At 42.0% G+C, this 19,837-nt stretch overlaps 1 protein-coding gene across 1 annotated transcript in view; it reads left to right on the forward strand.

The window, feature by feature from the left end:
- Nucleotides 1-19,837, forward strand: part of hibch (3-hydroxyisobutyryl-CoA hydrolase) — a 162,344-nt gene that overhangs the window by 97,402 nt on the left and 45,105 nt on the right. The window contains exon 7 of the mRNA XM_033023764.1: nt 5,142-5,220. Coding sequence (XP_032879655.1) covers nt 5,142-5,220 — 79 coding nt within the window. The remainder of the gene's footprint in view (nt 1-5,141; nt 5,221-19,837) is intronic.

The raw sequence follows: 19,837 nt of genomic DNA on the forward strand, positions 1-19,837 counted from the left end.
CTCTTTCCTTCATGTTGGATTTGACTGTTTGAATTAAAGTGTCACCTGCCGTTTGATTTAATCTTTCTAATTCTGGTTACAAAATGAACTCTTTCCCCTTTCCAGAATAAAGGGCGCAATGATGAATAACTACTAGGGTGGATGGTTAATTTCTTGCTGCGACAAGTATTATTGCTGTTTAAATTCTGGGCAAATAATTCTGTGATGTCTAGTTTACAGATATTGCAGGTTCCTTCAGCTGCTGCGTGATACTGAATGTAATATATCGATAAATATACGCATTGGAACTCCATAACCCATAATATATGATCAAGTAATATCACGTCACGTTATGTTAAATGTTTTAGCAATTTTCACCAGTATGATGCTAGTATTGATAAGCAAGCTTGATCTGTGTTACAAAAAAAAGACACAAAGTGCTGGAGTAATTCACCTGGGTCAGGCAGCATCTATGGAGAACATGGATAGGTGACGTTCTGGGTCCTTCAGACTGATTTGGGGGTGGGGGAGGGGGGGGGGGCGAGGGAAGGAAAGCTGGAAGAGAGGAGGGGCAGGACAAAGCCTTAAGATGAGGAGGAGGCGAGTTAGGAGTTCTTAGGCAGATGGTTGGGCAAAGACTAGAGATGTGAGAGAAAAAGATTGAAGAGTTGCGAATTGTGAAGCAGGAATAAACAATGTAGGGGGAGCGGAGAAGCTTGTGTAAGTCCAGATGGGGCACGGGTAGTAGTTATCTAAAAGTGGAGAATTCAATGTTTATACTGATGGGTTGTAAACCACTCAAGTGGAATATGAGGTGCTGTTCCTCCAGTTTGCGTGTTGGCTCACTCTGGCAATGGAGGATGCCCAGGACAGAAAAGTCCGTATGGGAATGGGAAGAGGAGTTAAAATGTTTGATTAAGTGATAAGTGATAAGTGATCAGACCAATGAAGAAGAAATGGAACCAGAAATGGGCCAAACCTCTTCAGTCTTGCTCTATCTCTCAGTAAAATTGTTGTCACATTTCTAGCTCAGCATCTTGCAATACGATTCCCATTTAATTTAATTCCTGTTAGTATCTAATGATGTCTGAATTGTTGTAACAACCCTCTGAGAGAAAAAAACTTGATCTCATTTGAGCTTGAGGAAGCCAGCACCTATTTCTGAGACACAAGACTTAAGGGCCTGTCCCACGAGCATGCGATTGCATGCAGCAGGCGCGACCAAACCGGAAGCGGGGGCCACGCGGAGGTCGAGTGATCCCCGTACAGGGCCTGTCCCACCAGCATGCGATTGTATGCGGTGAGCGCGACCAAACCGGAAGCGGGGGCCGTGCGGATGTCGAGTGATCCCGTACGAGTTGACGTGAAGTTCGAGCGAAGTCCGCGGGAAGTTCGTGCTAGGCATACGCCGTCAAGACACTGCGTACAGTGTCGAGACGCTGTGCACGCCCGTCGTGGCGGTGCGTACGGCCTCAAAGCGGCTGCGGGCCGGCAGGCCGTTGCCGCGCGGAATTTTTGGACAGCGTCAATTTTTCGGAGCCCCGCGCGATGTCGGGACCAGCTCCGCACAACTCCATACGGCTCCGGCGATTGAAGTGGGACTGGCCCCGCGAGGCTGTACGGCTCAAGCGACCACGTTAGGTTGCGCTTGCCGCATGCAGTCGCATGCTCGTGGAACGGGCCCTTTAGTTGTAGGCTCCAAAGATATTGCCTCGGCATCTTGCTGGTAGTAAATTAGGTTCTTTAGTTTATGCTGTAAGTAAAGAAAGCCCATAACATTTTAACAAAATGTTAAACAATTGAAGCAATCATTATCCTATAATCTTTACTGGTGGGTATATGTGAGCATTGAGGATAGAAGCAAATTGTGTTTGCATGTTGCTTCTCTTCCTTGCACAGAGTCATAAAGTGATACAGTGTGGAAACAGGCCCTTCAACCCAACTTGCCCACACCGGCCAACATGCCCCAGCTACACTAGTCCCACCTGCCCGCGTTTGGTCCAAATCCCTCCAAACCTGTACTATCCATGTACCTTTCTAACTGTTTCTTAAATGTTTCTTAAATAGTCCATGCCTCAGCTACCTCCTCTGGCAGCTTGTCCCATACACCCACCACCCTTTGAGTGGAAAAAGTTACCCCTCAGATTCCTATTAAATCTTTTCCCCTTCACCTTAAGTCCTTTGGTCCTCAATTCACCTACTCTGGGCAAGAGACTCTGTCCATCTACTCGATCTGTTCCTCTCACGATTTTACACACCTCTATAAGATCACCCCTCCTCCACTTGCGCTCCAAGAAATAGAGTCCCAGCCTACTCAACTCTCCTTATAGCTCAGACCCTCTAGTCCTGGCAACATCCTCATAAATCATCTCTGTACCATATCCAGCTTCTGTCCATCTCATCCTTCTATTTTCTTACCCCTATTCTTCCTTCCTTCACACAATCCAAAGTGTGAATGACCTGGAAGCATTATCCAGGCTGGCAATGAATTGTAACCTCTCAGTTTGAAATAATGGACTGTCGGTCTCTACCCGAAATGTCACCCATTCCTTCTCTCCAGAGACGCTGCCTGTCCCGCTGAGTTACTCCAGCATTTTGAGTCTACCTTCGGTTTAAACCAGAATCCGCAGTTCCTTCCTACACAGTTACGCTAGTAATTCTGTTCAAGAAGGAACTGCAGATGCTGGAAAATCGAAGGTACACAAAAATGCTGGAGAAACTCAGCGGGTGCAGCAGCATCTATGGAGCGAAGGAAATAGGTAACGTTTCGGGCCGAAACCCTTCTTCAGACTGATAGGGGGTGGCGGGGAGAGGGAAGGAAAAAGGAGGAGGAGGAGCCTGAGGGCTGGGGGATGGGAGGAGACAGCTCGAGGGCTAAGGAAGGGGAGGAGACAGCAAGGGCTAACAAAATTGGGAGAATTCAATGTTCATGCCAACCGGATGCAGGCTCCCCAGGTGGAATATGAGGTGCTGTTCCTCCAATTTCCGGTGTTGCTCACTCTGGCAATGGAGGAGACCCAGGACAGAGAGGTTGGATTGGGAATGGGAGGGGGAGTTGAAGTGCTGAGCTACCGGGAGGTCAGGTAGGTTCTTGCGGACCGAGCGGAGGTGTTCGGCGAAACGATCGCCCAACCTCCGCTTAGTCTCACCGATGTAGATCAGCTGACATCTAGAGCAGCGGATGCAGTAGATGAGGTTGGAGGAGATACAGGTGAACCTCTGTCGCACCTGGAACGACTGCTTGGGTCCTTGAATGGAGTTGAGGGGGAGGTAAAGGGACAGGTGTTGCATTTCTTGCGGTTGCAACGGAAAGTGCCCGGGGAGGGGGTGGTACGGGAGGGAAGGGAAGAATTGACAAGGGAGTTGCGGAGGGAGCGGTCTTTGCAGAAGACAGACATGGGGGGAGATGGGAAGATGTGGCGAGTGGTGGGGTCACGTTGGAGGTGGCGAAAATGGCGGAGGATTATTTGTTGTATTTGCCGGCTGGTGGGGTGAAAGGTGAGGACTAGGGGGACTCTGCCCTTGTTGCGAGTGCGGGGATGGGGAGAGAGAGCAGTGTTGCGGGGTATGGAAGAGACCCTGGTGCGAGCCTCATCTATGGTGGAGGAGGGGAATCCCCGTTCCCTGAAGAATGAGGACATTTCAGATGTCCTGGTGTGGAACGCCTCATCCTGGGAGCAGATGCGGCGTAGGGGGAGGAATTGGGAGTAGGGGATGGAGTCCTTACAGGAGGCAGGGTGGGAAGAAGTGTAGTCCAGATAGCCATGGGAGTCAGTGGGTTTGTAGTGGATGTCAGTCAGGAGTCTATCACCTGCGATGGAGATAGTGAGGCCAAGGAATGGTAGGGAAGTGTCGGAAATAGTCCAGGTGTATTTCAGTGCCGGGTGGAAGTTGGGCTAGTAATTACGCTAGTAATTCTGTTGTCTGAGAGAGATGGCTGATCTGTGGCTCCCAGGAACCCCAGTATTACTGCTGGTGTGAACGCTGCTCAGCTGTGGATACCACGGAAGCAACTGGTTGATGTTCTCTGACTTACTCAGCATGATTTGCTCACAAATCGTGCAGATTTGCAGCTACTGAATATGAAAATGGTGCCATTATATCATTACTAAATCTCCCTCAACTGACAGGACCGCACTATAAACAGTCATAAAAACATGAGGCAAAAATCAAGGAAAGTTTAATCTAAACTCATCGACATGTTGTGCTTTAAATGTTTCAGTACATTACTGGGGATTTCAGTGCATGACAGTAGTTGCTCTTTTCAGGTGAGATATTATTACCAAGACCTCATCTATCAGATCTCACTATTTGAAGATGAGACAGATATTCACCAATCAGAAATAAACTACCAGTTAATGGACCTTGCATGGTCTAGACTAAGGAATAACTGACTTGGACAACAGGGAGAATATATGTTTACAAATCTTTAGGGGTGCCAATTGGCTGCTATCATTACCCAGATAACTACAATGATTGTATTTAAAGATGTTTTGTGATGTTGTAATAGATTGGCTTGATTTTGAATGATAAGGTGCGTATCGTGGCTATGAAAATGGGGCACATGTTGGTCTTTGTGTTACTCCACAGAAGGAAGATGGATGTAACGGGGCTTGCTGAGATACAGGAGGAGGATTTTTAATCCATTTTAACCGGTCATTCCAAAAACACACTGCTGATTTCCCATACTTCTATATCTAATTTATTTCCTAAATGATTCCATGGATTTTTTCCTGAAGCACGACAATTACAAAGATTGTCCACTCCCAGCAAGAACTTCTTTACGTTGGTTCCAATCACTATCTTCATTCAATTGAACCTGTTTTCTGGTTCTCCCCGTCCCTACCCACATTTGCTGGAAGTGCTAGACTGAGCACCAGTTAATTCTACAATCACTGCTGTCGTCAATGTCCTTGGCGTTTCAAATTCCAATGAAGAATTGATCTTGTGCTTTTTCTGCCTGGGGAGGTGCTGCCTTACTATCCTTGCAAGGCAAGGCTTCTGCCTTCAGAATGGAAGGGTTAAATTGGAGCAAAAATACATACTTTGATTGCCGATGGATTAGTATGTTGAGGTACAGTACAATAGAGTTATTGATGTACACTTTGGTACTGATTTGAATTGATGGCCATCATTAACGTTGTTTCCCGCTTCTTTTTCAGGGTGTGGGGTTATCAGTGCATGGACATTTCCGGGTGGCCACAGAGAAAACACTGTTTGCTATGCCGGAGACAGGAATAGGTAAAACTTAGAATTGATCACAATGCTTAAGCTATCAAGGTATTATATGTGCATTTGAAAATGATTAATAGCTGTATTTTATGAACATATACTTTAGAATATTCCCAAAGCACTTGCATTTGTAACAAACGGTTCTTGCAGCTGACTTATTTTCCTCGAAGCGTATATTAAGGATGGGTTTGTTCTGAAAAAATTTATTAGTTGATGTCAATGAGATGTGCGGGACAAGTTTTTTTTACACCGAGGGTGGTGAGTGCCCGGAACGCAAAGCCACGGGTGGTGCTGGAGACAAATATTGTAGTGGCATTCACAAGAGTTTTGGACCATAAGGCATATGAGCATAATTAGGCCATTCGACCTGTCGAGCCTACTCTGTCATTCGATCATGGCTGATCTATGTTTTGCTCTCAACAAGCAGGGCATGGAGGAATATGGATTATGTGCAGACAGATGTTAGTTGATCTTAGCTTAATAATTCGTATGGACATTGTGGGCTGATGGGCCTGTTCCTGTGATGTATTGTTCTATGCTCATAGATTTGTACATGAGTTTAGATTAGTATAGTGTATTGATACAGCGCGAAGCCAGGACTTCAGTCCGCGCCGACCAGCGATTCCCGCACACTAACGCTATCCTACACACACTGCAAGCTTTGTTTGTTGAAAAAAGGAATTTGCTTGCTTGTAAGGAATTTTGCAGTAATTTATTTACTGGATGGGAGAGAAAATGAGAAAATCATTGTAAACTGAATGCAAAGATGGCTGAAAATGAAAATAATACTGAAGTTTCTGATTGCTGGCCGACTTTGCAGTGATCTGCAACCTTTGAATGCTGTACATTGAGAGTACATGAATGCTGGTTTGTAGTTACAAGCAAGTTTTGCGGTTTCACATTTTACTTTCAAGTTTATAGCATTCAATTAGAATCTGAGAACATAGCAATTTAATTAACATTCTTTCATGAAACTGTGCCCATTGAAAAATCCCTTTGTTACTGAAAGCTGAGTTACAATGGATTTATAAGAAATCCAGTTAAGATCTCTTCCACATAACCAACACAGACCATTTCTACAAGCCTCATAACTAATTGCATATGTGTTACAGTAATTCCCATTGTGATGAACGGAAATGTGCACTAAGCAGTTAATGTCTCATTATAGATTTTTTTTACGGGTACCAGCATTAGCATTTAATTGTGGTGCATGAGTCATATCTTAATCAACATTATCAGTTGTTTCTTGGTGGCTTTCCTGCTCGTAATCCATTTCCCATGGTAGAGCAGATTCTATACTTTTCCTCAGAAAATGAGGTTAAAATTTCAAGATGGGTTTAGTATCCTGGACTTGTGTTTATCCAAATTGGCGCGGCATGGCAGAAGATCCATAGCTGAAGTTCTGATCTGGAATCAGACTCGTTTGGCAGGAAATGTGAACCTCACTTGGAAAGACTTGCAGCTTGGTAATCATTCGCTTCACATTTGAATTTCAAATGTTATAAGATTCTATTAACCTCCTGATGATGTGTGCAAGTGAAAAATTACATTTCTAATTTGCTGCCTTTGGGGTGAAAGTGCTTTCATTTTATAATTATTTTTTCACACACTCTTTCTCACTCAGTAATGGAAATAATGAAACTCACAAAGTTCCTTTTCAAATACCTTGGAAATACCTCGAACATAATCTTTCACCAAAAAGTTAAATTCACCTACAAAACATTTTCATTTTAAATGAACTAATTTATAATTCACTTAAATCACTGGTTCTTAACCTGGGGGTCGAGACCCCTTATGGGGGTCGTTTGGGGCTTTGCCAGGGGTCATGAAGGGACACAAATAACATATCAATTTGTTGAGCGCATGTTTAAGAAACCTAACAAAGGTACAATAATAATAATAATAATAATAATAATAATAAACTTTATTTCGGACTCAAGGTCCAGACAAGGGGCAACATTACATTAAAAATGCATTGCATATCAAATATCATAAATATATATAAAATCATGGTATATCACATAAAAACATCATAATTTATATTTAACAAAAACCCACAATACTTAAGTTAAAAATCCAGATTAAAAGATGATCAATGTCCTACAACGAGACAACGATACCAGTGTCTCCACAACTCTGATTCGGAGCGTGTAGTGCTAACCCTTATGTTTGTCAAGGCCACAATAAGCACATTTTTAGTCATTTATCCTGCAAATGAATTTATACATGTGGTGTCTTAGGATAGCTTCTAAAGTACTGACTCCTGCAGCCACAAACATATTACTGGCACTACACCATCTGTGGTACATATCACATACAGTATTTTGTTTGCGTATGCGCGTACCGGTGCCAAAAAGGTTAAGAACCACTGACTTAAATGCATGCCATGCAAAACACTTTGAAAGGCTTGGTGACACAAGAGACTGCCCATGCTGGAATCTGGAGCAAGAACAATCTGCTGGAGGAACTCTGTGGGGACAAAGAATGGTGAATGTTTCGGGTAGAGATTCTGCATGTTGAGAAGATTATAGTTTCATTATATGTACAGTCAGCACCAATTATGATCCACAATAGAATGTAATTATGCCGGTACAATTTGCCTTCAGACCAGTGTACTGTGTTAGATTTAATTTCAAGTCCTAGCAGATATCGATTGCAATATTTGCTTTGCTTTAACTGGTTTTGTTCTTGGGAAAGATGGTGTTGATGTGTATTGTTCACTGAAACATTTTGGTGTGTATTATTCACTGAAACCTTGGTGGCCATGCTTAACCCCCGGCAGAGCTCCAGAGTCTATCCTTTTTACACGATGTGCACAAAGGTGATCTGGGCATGCGTGGAGGGCATGTAACCAACCCTTGCATCTGTTGGTAGCACCAGCTTTCAATGTACACCCCCCAGGGACTAGTTTGTCAACTTCTACCCGATTCCTGAATTCCTTTGATCGAAACCAAACAAGATCAAATTAAGATGTAAACTTGATTCGTCAATTCAAATGTTTCTTGATATTGAAAGTTAACAACTCATTCCCTTCTACTAAACTACAGAACATACCAAATGAATATTAAAATGCGCACTGTGACGACGGATTCAAAATCCCAAAGGATGTTGTTATGTAATTAATCCTACAAACATAAACTACCCTGTCTATGCCCATCCAGTGGTAACAGGTAACTCACCGACACTCGCCTTTTGGTACCTCAATGTCCTTGCCCTCCTCCCCGCGTCCTCAGCTCCCTCTGCCAGGTGGCCCTCCACCCCCTCCCCCCTGGCATCCCTCGTCACCCTCACCACCTTCATTCCCAGCCCCTCTGCCCCACTTGCTTGTGCCCACTTCCTCACTGCACTCGCTTCCGCCTCCTCAAGACTTCAAGAAGTGTGCCAACATGAAATGTTATCTGTCCATATTAGACCTTCAGCCCAGAGACATTAGGTTAGACGAACTAGGTATCAAGTCAAGTCAAGTTTATTCGTCACATACACATACGAGATGTGCAGTGAAATGAAAAGTGGCAATGCTCGCGGACTTTGTGCAAAAAGACAAACAAACAAACAACCAAACAGAATCACATAATCTTTACATATTAAATATTGTGGGCGGAGGGAAAAAAACAGCAATTTTTAAAAAAAAGCAGTAGAGTGGTACAATAAAAGTTAGTCCCTGGTGAGATGGGAGTTTACAGTCCAAATGGCCTCTGGGAAGAAACTCCTTCTCAACCTCTCCGTTCTCACAGCATGGCAACGGAGGCGTTTGCCTGACCGTAGCAGCTGGAACAGTGCGTTGCAGGGGTGGAAGGGGTCTCCCATGATTTTATTGGCTCTGGAATTGCACTTCCTGATGTATAGTTCCTGCAGGGGGGCGAGTGAAGTTCCCATAGTGCGTTCGGCCGAACGCACTACTCTCTATCCTGGGCAGAGCAGTTCCCAAACCAGATTGTAATATGTGTTATCAATGTCTGACTATGGGAGTGTGTTGGGGGGTCACCTGAAATGAACAGAATTGGGAGTCTGCCGTGTACCACCCGCTGCGTGTAGACCTGGGGGACCCCCCAAGGGGCCAAAAAATGGGAGCTAAATAGATGTGAGGTACCACTTAAATCCACTACCATGGTATGCTCACTGCCACGCCTATATCAACAATATAAACGGCAGACATTTTTCCCACTGCTAAAGGCCTGCCAGACCCCCCCACAAAGGGCCTAAAAAATGGGCTAGCATATAGACGAGCAAGGTACCACTCAAAAATAATGCCAAATGAACAAGTTGAGTTCATAGAGTTCAAAATCGGTTACGCCAGACAAATAGTCCGCTGCACTACAGGTACCAGACACCCCAAAAATGGACACCCTAGACCCTGCTGTTCAACTAGGCTAGCCTCGATATTGTGGGTACCAGCTAAAAACAAGTTTAAATGATCTATCACACCTTGGGGGATATAAAATGACCTATGACAGAACAATTATCCTCTGCCTTGGGTCTACCAGACCCCCTAAATGGCCCTTGGGCCCATCTAGGCTAGCCTAGATATTAATGGTATCAGCTAAATTCAGGTTTAGATGATCAATCACAGCCTAGGAAATGCAAAGTCACCCATGCCAGAATAATAATCCATTGCTTTGGTCCTACCAGACTCCCAAAATAGTCCCTTAATTGGTCAACTGGGGGGGAAGGGGGGAGGGGGGGGGGTCTGATAGGCGCAAGGCAACAAATAATTGCTCTGGCATCGGTCATTTTGTATTCCCCAAGGTGTGATAGATCATTTAAAGCAAATATTTAGCCCGATGGCAAACATGTGGTCCAAAATTGACATTTTGATCCCAAGCCCATTTGTATATGACCTTATGTATTTTTAAAGTTTATTATTAACGTACTTGTGTAAGGAATGATTCATTAAAGAATAACAGACTCAAATGTTAACCCTACCCCTAAGGAAAATGTATTTTGTTTTGTTACAGAGTTACATTAAACTTTTAAACCTTTAAATGCAAAAGATATTAACTCCAAATATTAACTAACATATTCTGTACTTCAATATGTTTTCCTGAGAATAATTCTGAAAAGGAAACTGGGTCTACCGTTACTCCATTCTTAGATTCAAAGCAAACAGTATGCACCAAAAGCAGTCTGAAATTGTCATTAGCAAAACTGGCAAAAAGTGAACAGCTGGGACATTTTTTGCAATGACAAAAAAAAATTAGCTTGATAACTGTTTCTAAGTTTTATATATCTTTTAATATAGATGATATGATCTGCACAACGACGTGGAAAAATTAGTGGGTTGCGCATCGAGATGTTAAGAAAAATCACAAATATGCCCCAAAATGATCATTTTTGCATTATGTCTAGCTCATCGCGTGCTATAATTTCCCGGTAGCGTAATGAAATGGTAAATCATCATTACAGTTTACAGGACCCTCCATGCACATTGTCTTACGACTAGTACTAGCTAGGTTTGGTAATTTGCCCAGGATAATATTAGCCTGAACTGTACTAAAAAGCTTTTAATGGGACAACAATGTGGACCAAAACTACTCCCCTTCAAGGTGTAGAAAACTTAAAAAACCTGGGTCATCAAAGTATTTTTTTTATTAGTTTGGTTCAGGGAGGTAAACCTAACAAACATGATTCATTAATTATCAGTTTATGAATCACTAAAAAATTAACATTATTGTAGGAATTATCTTTGTGATCTGTGATATAGTGTAGCAATGTTACAAAATTTTGAGATTTTAAAAATCAAGTCTAATTTATCCCATCAGATAAAGCATAAAAATAAGTTTAATTTGACACCTAATTCACTTTCATATCTCAAGTATTTAAAAAGTTATGGCCATTTTCATACTGGGAAATGAGCATCTTGTTCCCTATTGATTTTCTATGGACATAACAAAAAAGCTGTGATCGTGAACAGTCAAAAGCCCATAACTTTCTTAAAAATTAAGAGAACTGAATGAAATTTTCAGTTATCATAGATTGAAGCATTCTGAAACAAATATAAAATAATCTTACTTGGATGACCTGAAATTAAAGCATATAATTAGTTAGTTACCTAATTGTAGCTAATTTCAGACTTCAATTACTAGATCTAAACATCTATCCATTTCTTAATAAATGATTAACATTTTTAAATAGCCTAAATGTCCAAATAATATTCACAAATCATTCACAATAAAACATGATTTTTAAATCTCATTTACATTAATTTATAGACCAAATGGAAGGAATTTAGTGTTCAATTGCTGTAAATAAATGCCCATTTAAATCAGCTTTCCAGTGGGTCCCTGTGAACGCGCTGGTTTAGAACATTCACATTGCGGTAGATTTGTGCCCCAAATGCCGAGAAAAATACTGCGGGATATAATGGGCCCAAAATGAACTACTCGCAATATTAAACTTTGTATAAAGGGATCTTTAGAAGCCCTTTTTAATGTAAAAATATACAGCTTACCTTCTGTCATTTGCTTTATGAGACCCTGCGGTTGCTGGTGGTCGTGGGTTTAGAGATTGATTTTTAAACTACTATAACTATTATACGAGGCCTTTAAAACTAATAATAGCTTTTGCGACGGGGTCTTTCAGCGATTTTTCGTTAATAATTAACTAGACTGAACATCTTCGATTTGAACAGCCTAGAGAAAATCGCGTTTTAAACCCGCCCCCTCTAAACGGCGCCAAAATCGCGCACACCCGCAGCGACAGATTTTCAGCGACGCTTCAGGTAGGCTTTGCAACATACCTATATAAGGTAAGTAAATATTGCAAATGTTCCAAAATTCATACTTACAATTTTAAACTCGAGACTGAAAGTAATGAATCTAAAGTACAGAATAAGTATCTTCAAACTATTTGCTGACCATGCCACAGATAAAACATCCTATAATGGCACAAATTGAGTCTGACAATAAACAACATTATTGAGTTTAATATTTTAAGCATACACTCACTGCATCATTACTGATATTGCAATTATGTCCATACTATAGGATGTCTGATACGGCTTTCCATAGTTTTTCTTAAAGACGGGAGATGACTCTGTAAGCTTATCAAATTAAAGTCCATCCCCATTTAAGAAAAATCACCATCCAATTACATAATATTCCGGCTTCAATTGTACTTAGGCCTATATAGCATAGTTTATTGCACAAATTCCACATGGCTTGTATATGCACTTGCTGATACCTGATCCTAACCACGTGTCAGTCATTGTACCTCTCTGCAGGTCATGCACTCTGGGCGTGGCATTGCCCCATGGCATTGGTTTTAACATAAATTATCAACTGAACACAATAACTGAATCTTGCATGATATCCCTGCATTATAACAGCAAACTATAATTAAGTAGCAAAGTAAAACAACTTACCTCAAACAGCCGTAAACAGTGATTCCTTACTGCAAAAACTTCCATCCAATCCGATGTTGATATATTGTTTGGCTGCAGCTAAGGAGAGCTAGTCACCGCATTCAGCCAAATGGCCAAATATATAGAAAGCCAAATAGGGTACTCCAACAGTTTATACCTACTATTAGCCTCTTGCCCCTCTTTTCTCATTGAAATTGGTTGTTGTGGAAATGGTCGAACAAGTGGTTAGTTTTTGCCATGAGTCACTTTGTAATCACTAGCCGAAGGTTGTGGTTGATCATATAAACCTGGTTCAGCTCATATCATTAATACCTAGACTAGCCTACTTGGGCCCAAAGACTTATTTGTGGGGAGGGGGGGAGGGGGGGGGGGGGGGGGGGGGGTGGGGGTGGGCGGGTACCCAGCAGTTTTCCAATTCTGTTCATTTCAGGTGATCCCCTACACACTCCCATAGTGAGACATTGGTACCTAGTTCGTCTAACCTAATGTATTTGGGCTGAAGGTCTATATGATGCTTCCTGATCATTTGCCCGATTCCCTCCACAGCTGCTTCCTGATCTGTTGAGTTCCTCTACCAGTTCTTTTTAAGATAGACACAAAAAGCTGGAGTAACTCAGTGGGACAGGCAGCATCTCTGGAAAGAAGGAATGGGTGATGTTTCGGGTCGAGTCTGAAGAAGGGTCTCGACCCAAAACGCCACCCATTCCTTCTCTCCAGAGATGCTGCCTGTCCCACTGAGCTACTTCAGCTTTTTGTGTCTATCTTCGGTTTAAACCAGCATCTGCAGTTCCTTCCTGCTCATTTAAAAAAAAATCTACAACAGGAATGAATCTGTAGCTTCAAGAAAGATATTTCCATTTCAGCACCCCATAACAGTTTTAGATCATGATTGTTATCACAGTCCAAAAACGACATGTACTACCAATCATTGCTTTCTTACTGCACAGCAACTAATTAGCTTCTGTTTTCAGCTTCTGTCCAAAGTAACTGCTTTGCCTCCATTATCCAAGACCGTACTGCGGATTTTTATTCTGGACAGAATCACCAGAGCACTTAAGCCACTCAAACCACTACATTACATCAATGGAAATGGATAATGGTGAATAGTTTTGAGATGATATCAGCGACTGCCCCTTGTAATATGAACATATCCACTAGTGTGCACTTTTAAGAATCGTCTGTCTGGATCAGAAGGCCCCGATTATGAAATGGCGCAGAGTCACGCAATCCTTTGGCATTTGAATCTCAATTGCTTTAGGGGTCAGATCTGTCATTTAATAATGAAACTAGAAGGAACTGGAATTATAAACCAAGTTATACCAACGATAATTTGGCTGAAATTAAAATATACCCGATTAAATAGCTTTATCATTGCACAAAACAGTTGGATACACTAAAATAGAAGAGATATCCTACTGAATGCCAAGCAGCAGCCCCTTATTTAGCGGTGTTGTTCCATTCCAACATATTCCAATACACAGAGAAACAATCTGTGCCAGATTGTGAGCTAGCTGCTATTAAAATCTGTACACGCCTCCTTTTATATTAAAGTTGCTTTTATATTAAAGTATTAGTTTAGATTCCATGTAGGAACAAAGTCATAAATTCTGCAGTTTAAAAAAAGCATTGGTTAGAGCAATTGTATTAAGGGACATGCATCATTGTCAGAACATACTTGAGCAATTACTTAAAAAGTCATTTTCACAGAATCTCGTTTCTTTGGGCAACATCCTCGTAAATCTTCTCTGCACTCTTTCCAGCTAAACACCATTTTCCTGCAACAGGTTGACCCCAACTAAACCTAATACTCCACTGTGGCCTCACCAACACCTTGTACATGTTGAAAAATTCACGCCAACCATAATGAGGCCCAGAATGCGGGAACTCTTCACGTCCATGAAGGCGACTCCCTGGCAACCACCCGCGAACATGTGGCGACTGCATAGTCTCCTGCAGTCGCCTAAAAAGTCGCCTAAGTGGGACAGGTCCATTAATGTTTCAGGTCTGGGACCCTTGTCAGAATTGGGAAAGGGAAACAATTGGGCTTTATGCAGAACAAAAGATGCAGGTGTGATGGTTAGTACAAAGTGAGTATCTCACATAGAGCTATTTGAGCATGTTTTTCCAGGTATCTATTGAGTCTTTACAGCATGAAAGAATGAGGATCTTTACTGAGAGACCTAGGCACATTCTATAGACCAGGTAACATCTGTGGAGATGAAAAATTCTCTTTTTTAATTTATCAGCTAAAATATGTTTTATATTTATTTACTACCCTCTATGTCAGTTAGAAGCCCCAAATTATCCCAGCGAAGGAGAGGGAAGAGAGATACAAGACAGAGTACATGTTAAAAGCCTGAATTTAAATGCTGATTTAGCAAACGTAATCATCTTTACCTTAAAAAGACACAAAGTGCTGAAGTAACTCAGCGGGTCAGGCAGCTTCTCAAGAAAACATGGATAGATTACATTTTAGATTAGGATCCTTCTTCAGACTGATTGTGGGTGGCGGGGGGGTGGGGAGAAAACTGGAAGAGAGGTTGAACCGCCTCTTCTCCTGGCACGAGCTTATTTCTTCTCTCTTCCACCTACATTTCTTCAACTCTTCAAACCTTTTATCCTCACAATTTCTGTATTTTTATCTCTGGCCTTTGTCCAACCATCTGCCTATCAACCTCCACCCCCACAATCAGTCTGAGGAAGATGGGCCTGACCTGAAATGTCAGGTGTAGTCAGTAGTGCAGGGTGGACAATATAATTTGCAGTCAACATTTTACAATCGTCCGTTTTAGTAGTAAAGCCTAAAGCACACTCATGATTTTACAATAAAACACCTTGCTAATGAAAGTACCACGACCTCCAAGAATCTGAAGAAGGGTTTAGACCCAAACCATCACCTGTCCATGTTCTCCAGAGATGCTGCCTGCCCCACTGAGTTACTCCAGCACTTTGCGTCCTTATTTGTACACCAGCATCTTGCAGTTCCTTGTTTCTGCATCTTTATCATCACAAGGTTTGAAAATAGCTTAAGAGTAGGTGGATCGTTCAATAGAATATAATTTATATTAAATTAAATGATCATTCAATATTGAACATAGATTTGTGCTTTAATATAGCATTTTATTTGCTGAATTTACTTTTCATTTGCTATAGATACATTAGCTGCAATGAATGTGAACATTTAGTTCTGGAAGGATGGTTTCCAGGGTGCAATTGAAAAAAGAATCACAAAGCAATGCAATGTAAAAAAAATGATAAGGGAGTAGAGAAAATAAATAATGCATACTTTGAATGTATGATAAGTATCACAGCAGCAAACTCCTGAAGAGAGGCTGGAAGTGAGCTTTAAGCGGCCTTTTCACGGGGCGACTTGACGCAAGAGTTAACCAGAGTTTAACATCGTGGGAACCTCGTGCGATAACAGTACGGCATTCGTGGACCACCGTGGACCACCGTAGCGCTAACGGCAGGTAATCGTGTATCTTGGTCACTCGGGAGAAAATTCAAGAAAGTTTGAATTTCTCCAAGAGTGACTTATACACTTGTGGTTGAGCATTGCAACATTGTATGAACAAGTGGCCAGTGCGATATCCGTAATAACTCTTGCGGGTGCCGTGGGAACTCCTGCGAACGGTGAACCCGGAAGCTGGACAGAGGGGACAGAAGGTGAGTAAAAATTGTCTTCTGTGGGATTGAATTTAAAAAATATATAAAAATAAAGATTTGCATCCGCATATGGACATCAACTTATTCATGAGTTATGTTAATGAGATTCAAGAAAATAACTATAATCTTTAAAAGGGACTTTAAAAGGGACTTTACTGAAAGGTTACGCATTTTTATGGTCCGTGAGAAATTTTTCACATGTACTTCTTTGAGAGATACAGGTCGGATGTTCATTCAAGATTTAACGCGAAAGCTCGGGAGACGGACAAGTCACTCGCACAAATAACAGAAATGCCGAGTACCGTGGGAACTCTTTATCTACCCCCCGTTATATCGTGCGAGACTCGTGCTGGACCACGACCACTTCACTCTGGTGACATCTTGCGTCAACTCGCCCCGTGAAAAAGCCCCATTAAGCATTGACAGACCTGGAACAACATTATTTTAAGCTTGTCTTTTAAGATATGGAGGAAGAACAAAGTGTAGATTGCAACCCTTTATTATTTAGCCGAAGCTGAGTGCAAGCTATTAGGAACCAGATAAGGAAAGCACTGGGATAGTAGGGTCAATGTAACCCATGGTACATCTCTTGGACCTTGTATGCACCAGCAGAGCATGCTGAATGTTAGCGTTTTTAGTTTAATGGCTCAATAATTCCGAATCTTGCCCAGAAAATTTACCGCCTGTATGGGGTGACGCCTGTATGGTCATGAGCCCAACGAGTTGTACCTTTTTTCTGGTCGCCGCTGGATTTTCAATATGTTGAACATTTTCGGCGACCTGCTGCGACTATGACGGATGCCGGCAGTCGCCAAAAAAGTTGCGTAAGTAGGACAGGCCCATAATTGCTGCAGCCCTTTGGACATCTGTTTACTTTGCAACTGTCTGTACAAAGATGAATACATGAAAATATAGAAGTGGATACGCCAAGCATGAATGATGTGAGGAAGCTCTTAATATGATACTGTTGTGGGATGGTTTCTGGGACTTTACTGCAAACTCAAAACTGTGCACTTGTGTAATTGAAATATAATTCCAACTCATTCTCAAGGTGAGCAGATGTTACCTTTTGAAGATTTCTGCAATATTGTGTAAATCTGGCCTTGCCTCTCATCGTGATTTCTGGTGACATTTTATGAAATGCTACATTCACAAGGCAAAAGGGGTATTTTTATAAACAAACTAAATGTGGGGAAAATATATCTAATTGTTATGGTACAGCAAATTTGCATATTTTCAATTATGAGACTTACTGCAATGCTTACTCAAATATAAGGTAAATCTATATCAATAAAATGCAGCAATTATGTAGAAGATATGACTCGACTTGGGAACAGGATGTAGCCCCTTGAGTCTGCACTGTCATTCAATAAGTTATATCTGATCCAATCATGGCCTCAACTCCACTTTCCTACTTGTTCATCGTTGCCCTTTGTATCCCTGTAGTGCAAGAATCTGTAGTGCAAGAATGCATTCCATGACTCATTTTCTCCAACTTTCTGGTTTGAGAAATCCAAAGTTTTCCCTCTAAGAGAAGAAATCTCTCCCAAGCTCAGTCTTAAATGGGTGACCACATGCCCTGAAGCCATGCTCTCTAGTTCAAATTTCCCTCAGGAGGTTAAACATCTCTAAACAGCTACCATGACAATTCCCCTCAGAATCTTTTATGTTTCAATAACAAATATCTCTCCCTAACTTTTAGCAGATGCCTAGTGGGAAACTGTAACATGCATTTGCATTATATTCAGAACAGATATTGAGAGGCAATTGTTGGCTTCATCCAATTGGTGCATTATAAATTTAATAGGTTCCTGAAATGTATTAATCAAGCTAAATTATCCCAAGTTCACTGTCATGTTTTCTTACAGTTGTAACGGTGAATTGGAAGACCAGTTTTTTTAAATCTCAGGCCTTACAATGAGCCACTGTGCATCTTGCACAAGGCAGATTCAATTTGGTATTGTAAGCATCTCTAAACGTCCTCAAATGACACCTTGCCAGGTGAAATACCAGGATGATAGACAATAGACAATAGGTGCAGGAGTAGGCCATTCGGCGCTTCGAGCCAACGTGATCTATTCAATGTGATCATGGCTGATCATCTCCAATCAGTACCCCGTTCCTGCCTTCTCCCCATATCCCCGACTCCGCTATTTTTAAGAGCCCTATCTAGCTCTCTCTTGAAAGCATCCAGAGAACCTGCCTCAGATGGGGCAGATGGGACTCTTGAAAGCATCCAGAGAATTCCACAGACTCACCACTCCCTGTGAGAAAAAGTGTTTCCTCGTCTCCGTTCTAAATGGCTTACTCCTTATTCTTAAACTGTGGCCCCTGGTTCTGGACTCCCCCAACATCGGGAACATGTTTCCTGCCTCTAGCGTGTCCAAACCCTTAACAATCTTATATGTTTCAATGAGATACCCTCTCATCCTTCTAAACTCCAGAGTATACAAGCCCAGCTGCTCCATTCTCTCAGCATATGACAGTCCCGCCATCCCGGGAATTAACCTTGTAAACCTACGCTGCACTCCCTCAATTGCAAGAATGTCCCTCCTCAAATTAGGGGAATGATATGGGAGACGTAGTTCTATGAGGCCATGTTAACTTTATGAACTTTGTGAACCTTATCAACAGAACTTGTTATCGCATTAGGAAGCATGGTGTAGTACAGGCCCCAATCAGCATCAATGATCCGGAAGTGGATATGGTTGAGAGCTTCAACTTCCTTGGTGTTAGTATAACCTGATATTTTATATAAAATGTATATATTTTTATGGCAGAGATAGATAGATTCTTGATTAGTACAGGTGTCAAAGGTTATGGGTAGAAGGCAGGAGAATGGGGGTAGGGGGGAGAGATAGATCAGCCAAGATTGAATGGTGGATTCGACTTGATGGGCCGAATGGCCTAATTCTTCTCCTATCACTTATGACCTTGTAACCAGTGATCTGGCGTGGTCCAACCACATTGATGCGACAGCCAAGAAAACACACCAGCATCTCTACTTCCTGAGGAGACTGAGGAAATTTGTCATGAGTTCAATGACTTTTACAATCTTCTACAGATCCGCTATAGAAAGCACACTGGTGGGTTGCATCACAGCCTTGTTTGGGAACAGGGTTGTCTGATTGCAGACAGTTGTAGAGGTAGCCTGGTCCATCACACGGATCAGACTTCCCACCATCGATCCCATCTGCACTTAATGCTGCCTCGGAAAGGCAGGGAACATAATCAAAGACTTGACCTACCCTGACATTCCTTCACCCTGCACCCATCCAGCAGAAGGTACAGAGGCCGCCAGGCTCGGGAACAGCTTCTTCCATCTGTTATCAGACTTCTGAATGATCCTTCCATAGGCTACAGTACAGTACTGTCCGATTCACCTCGACCTCAAATGTAACGTTGGACTTTGTGGAATTGATGCGCTACAATGCTGAGAACAATATTTTGCAATCTGTATCTTTCCCTTTCCTCTACCTATTGTACTTGAGTTTACCTTAGTTTAATTTATGTACAGTATATCTGATCTGTTTAGATAGCAGGCAAAACAAAGCTTTTCACTGTACTTTGGTAAACATGATAATAATAAACCTAAATCTA

This window comes from Amblyraja radiata, chromosome 7, assembly GCF_010909765.2.
Source record: "Amblyraja radiata isolate CabotCenter1 chromosome 7, sAmbRad1.1.pri, whole genome shotgun sequence".
NCBI lineage: Eukaryota > Metazoa > Chordata > Chondrichthyes > Rajiformes > Rajidae > Amblyraja > Amblyraja radiata.